Raw genomic sequence first — 3,982 nt, 5'->3', positions numbered from 1 at the left:
GTATTTGTGAATGCCTTGACTTTTCTAGATCAACAATGACACATAGTTTTATGATGTTAATGTTTTTCTAATCTCTGATGCATTTCCAACAGTGGCTTATAGTTAATTCCAAAGGGAGACTTTCATTTATATGCTTGACTAAGTAGAAAATGTGTCAGCCTAGTTAAAAAAAAGTATTATTGGTGTTAGTCCTTGTAGGGCGGTTCATTTAACTTAATTAAACCATGGTTTCTTCACTGGAAGCTCCAGGAGGCTGAGAAGCAGAACTCTTAATTTTGCTTTTTTATAGATTTAAATATCTGAACATCCTACAAATTTCATCCTGCTAATACCTTGAAAGTAGCTCTAGATGATAGCTTTTGAGTCCTTACTCCTAGAAAGTGCTTATAATTTATTCTTCTTGTTGCCTATTATAAAAAGTGTCTCAGTCACACACTAGTCACACAGCCTCTACACTAGCCAAGGCTTGTCAGACTGGTTCTCGATGGATCATCAGTGACTTCTTTCTTCACCTCACTTTAGCCTCCAAAGCCACTGGTGAGCGGATAAACACCCGCAGTCACGGACCAGTCACCACCGGACTCGTAACTTGCCGGTCAGCAATGTATCGGTGAGTTCCTCTCTCCTTTCTGCCTGGCAACTTGTAAGTCTACAGTGGTCTAAGGCACTCAAGGATCTGCATCTGACTGTTTTTAATATGGAGAATCACTTTTGGGGTTTTTATAGGACAATCTGTCAGGCAGGTTCTTGTTCCTTCCATAGGAGTGTTTCTTCTCTTGCTGTCTGTTCCAGCTCAGAAGAGCTTTCCAAAGTATAAAGGAGACAGTGATGTACTTACTTGTTTTGGGAAGAATACAATGTTTTATCTAATTTAGGTTTTATTGGTCTTATGGAAACAATATACTTATTTCACAAAATATATATAAGAAATGTAAATGTGAGGTCATGTGGTTTAAAATTGCTTACTTCTCTAAGTAGTCTAAAATTTAAAAGTATAAAATATTTTGGAAGCATAAGAAGCAATTTTAGATGACTGCTTTCAATAGCTAAATTGTCATAATTAGATTTTAGAAGTAAATCCAACTGTGGAAGTGTAGTAGTTGAGGAGTGAAGCATTTACCTGGCTGGTGAGAGACTCAGCATCTCACACAATCAAACTCCCATATACCTGACCACACTAAACTTATCTGTTGTTGTTTTTTTCTTTTTTTCTTTTTCGTTTTATTTTATTTTATTTTATTTTGGTTTTTCGAAACAGGGTTTCTCTGGCTGTCCTAGAACTCACTCTGTAGACCGGTTGGCCTCGAACTCAGAAATCCACCTGCCTCTGCCTCCCAAGTGCTGGGATTAAAGGCGTGCACTACTATTGCCCAGCTCCGGCTGTTGTTTTCTTTCAATGTTAGAACCTAAATAGTAACAGCATTTTAATCTCCTAATATGGGATCAAAATATCCTCTTTAGTTTTGTGTTAAAATTTATTTTTTCAGATATATTGGCAAACCCCCTTTGATTTATACTTTGATGAATAAGAAACTTTTATTTATACTGTGAGAAGAAAATATAGAAATTTCAGTGAAATCTATGCCATCGGAACATAAAGAAAAAGCCCAATTTTCTCATTAGTAGTTCTACATGTATTTTAGGAGAAGTTGAGTATCCTTCTAGTCTCACAAAGAGGACACTAAGAGCTACAGATTTTACAAATATATCGATGTCTGCCTTTTATAAGCATTTCTTTATAATCCATGATGTTTTTGGTATCTTTTCTTCTTCCTCTCTTTCACTTTAAGAACTTAACTACAAACAATAGCACAGACGTCTCTATCACATTCACCATCCTGGCTTCTCAGCTCTGGTCTATGTTAGATCTGACTGATTCCGACCTTGATTCTAAACATGTAGAGAAGCTGTGATGAAGGAGACGTCACAGGAAATTGTTTTTCTAAAATTAATCTCTAAATTTCAAACAGAAAATGTGCTAAGTTTTTTAAAGTCCTGGTTCAGAATGGATGGAGATTACCTCTCAAGGAAACAAACAAAAAAGTCCCCAGCCAACTCACAATAAAAAAATAATCTTTCTGGTCCGAAGAGTGTATGACTTACAGAGCAAACTATGTAGGAACAGGGAGCTAGTGGATGAAGGATCCAGGGAATGGGCTGAGATGGAAAGGGATCCGGCTTACCATACACCTTTGCTGGGTAAGTGTTTCAACACATTGCTCTGAAGAAACAGGAACTCACAGATGTTGGTAATTTCTGTTGGAGGGCTTTGTCTCATTATTAGGAAAGCATAGAAGAAGCTGCTGGAGAGTTTTCTTTACACCCACCTTCATCTTTTGCCAGATTCTGACAGCCTTCTCCCTGTTCCATCTAAATGAGAATCATTATTTAAGAAATGTAAGGGTAAGAAAATAATTTGGACTGGGTGAAGTATTTCCCTTTTACCCTGCAATTTTCTTTAAATAGTTATGTTATCTATCCTTTGAGCATGAAAAGATCAATGCAAAGATTTTATAAATGTACACAGAAGAGAATAAAAGAAAAACCTAGCAGGGTAAGGATGTAGGAGGAGGTATGGTGGGAAGAGAAGGTATTCTTTAAATATTTTTACTTTCTTAAATATGTTTACCAATAACTGATGATAATGAGAATTAAAAGTAAATGGATTAATCTTATAGGAATTAATATGCTTTTTAGATAGCTGAAAGTGAAATGAGTAATTTTTAAATGAAACAAAAAATACTTCCATTATGAACTACTTTTCAAAGAGTGGTCCATGTAACCCACCGATTAGAATCAATTAGCACTTATTAACAATAGAGCTATGTAGCCTCATGCCAGAAACCTTAATACATTTGGGGTTGAACTACATTTTCCCAAACATTAAATATTTGCCCAAAGGAAATTTGTAAGTCCCTTATGTTTGAGAGAAAAACAAAACAAAATGCAGTAAACATAAAAAGGAAAGGAACATGTGAGACTGGAACAAAACCAAAGCGTAAATGAAACAGTTGTTATTAAAACAAAGTCAGCCTTTGAATTATTTAGATTGATATAATTATATCATAATGGGTGGTGCTCTCTCCCTGGCTACCTTTCCCTTCCATGGAGATGAGCACTTATTTATGCAGCCGGGTGATGATTAAGGAAGCGATAGTAATTTCAGAATGTATGGAAACTGAGGGCGAGTACAGACATATTTGGGTAGTTTATGTCAAACAGGGAAACAGATCTTATTTCTGTTTTAAGAATAGGCTTGTTTACAGGAAAAACTTCACCACTGTAAAACTATGCCACACCCTGAAATTAGTCAGTAGTGACATTGAAAGGGTTTTTTGTCGACAGATAGGTTCAGAGTTTCAACATGTCTGTGCTCCCAGGGTTTAACACTCACTCACCTCTCTTCAGCTAAGATCAGTCCTACTCATATAAAAAGCTTTAGTGAGTTTTCATTGGGATTCAGCCCAATGTGGATTCACATTGTGTATCTTGTAAAATGTATTCCATTGAGTAATTCTCTCCCAAGAGATTGTTATCACTCCTTTTAAAAGATAAGATGTTGTGGTGCAAATGATCCAGGCTTACTGTGAGATCTAGCTTCTGTACTTGTAGTCTGGAAGTCTAGGCCCTTTTACCTATATCAGAATGTTTATCACAGATGCTAACCTAAGGACCCTCCAATCATTGGAAAGCTTTACAGAAATGGACAAAGAAGCTTTTCTGTAAAGCTTTCCAATATGTATGTATGTATATATGTGCACACACACACATACACATACATAATATAAATGTATATATCAAGAGACAGGTGGTATATAAAGCTAACATGAAATTGTCTACATATGTGCTAAGAAGGAAATCCTGGAATAGAATTTTACTTTCACATACGGTTTTCTAAACATCTTTAAACAATTAACCAATCACCTTACTAATGTCAAAAGTTTTTTCTTTTTCTTTTTCTTTTCTTTCTTTCTTTTTTTTG

The 3,982-nt window shown here is 35.6% G+C and overlaps 1 protein-coding gene across 1 annotated transcript in view; it reads left to right on the top strand.

Moving 5' to 3' along the window:
• Positions 1-551: 551 nt before the first annotated feature.
• The window catches only part of LOC116070578 (transmembrane protease serine 11E), a 45,203-nt gene continuing 41,772 nt past the window's right edge, over positions 552-3,982 (top strand). Inside the window, exon 1 of the mRNA XM_031342010.1 lies at positions 552-610. Within this exon, the coding sequence (XP_031197870.1) occupies positions 603-610 (8 nt within the window). The 5' untranslated portion in view covers positions 552-602. The remainder of the gene's footprint in view (positions 611-3,982) is intronic.

Source organism: Mastomys coucha, unplaced genomic scaffold, assembly GCF_008632895.1.
Source record: "Mastomys coucha isolate ucsf_1 unplaced genomic scaffold, UCSF_Mcou_1 pScaffold22, whole genome shotgun sequence".
In the NCBI taxonomy this organism is placed as follows: Eukaryota; Metazoa; Chordata; class Mammalia; order Rodentia; family Muridae; genus Mastomys; species Mastomys coucha.
Note: the sequence above shows the minus strand (reverse complement) of the source record. Positions and strands in the feature narration are given on the sequence as shown.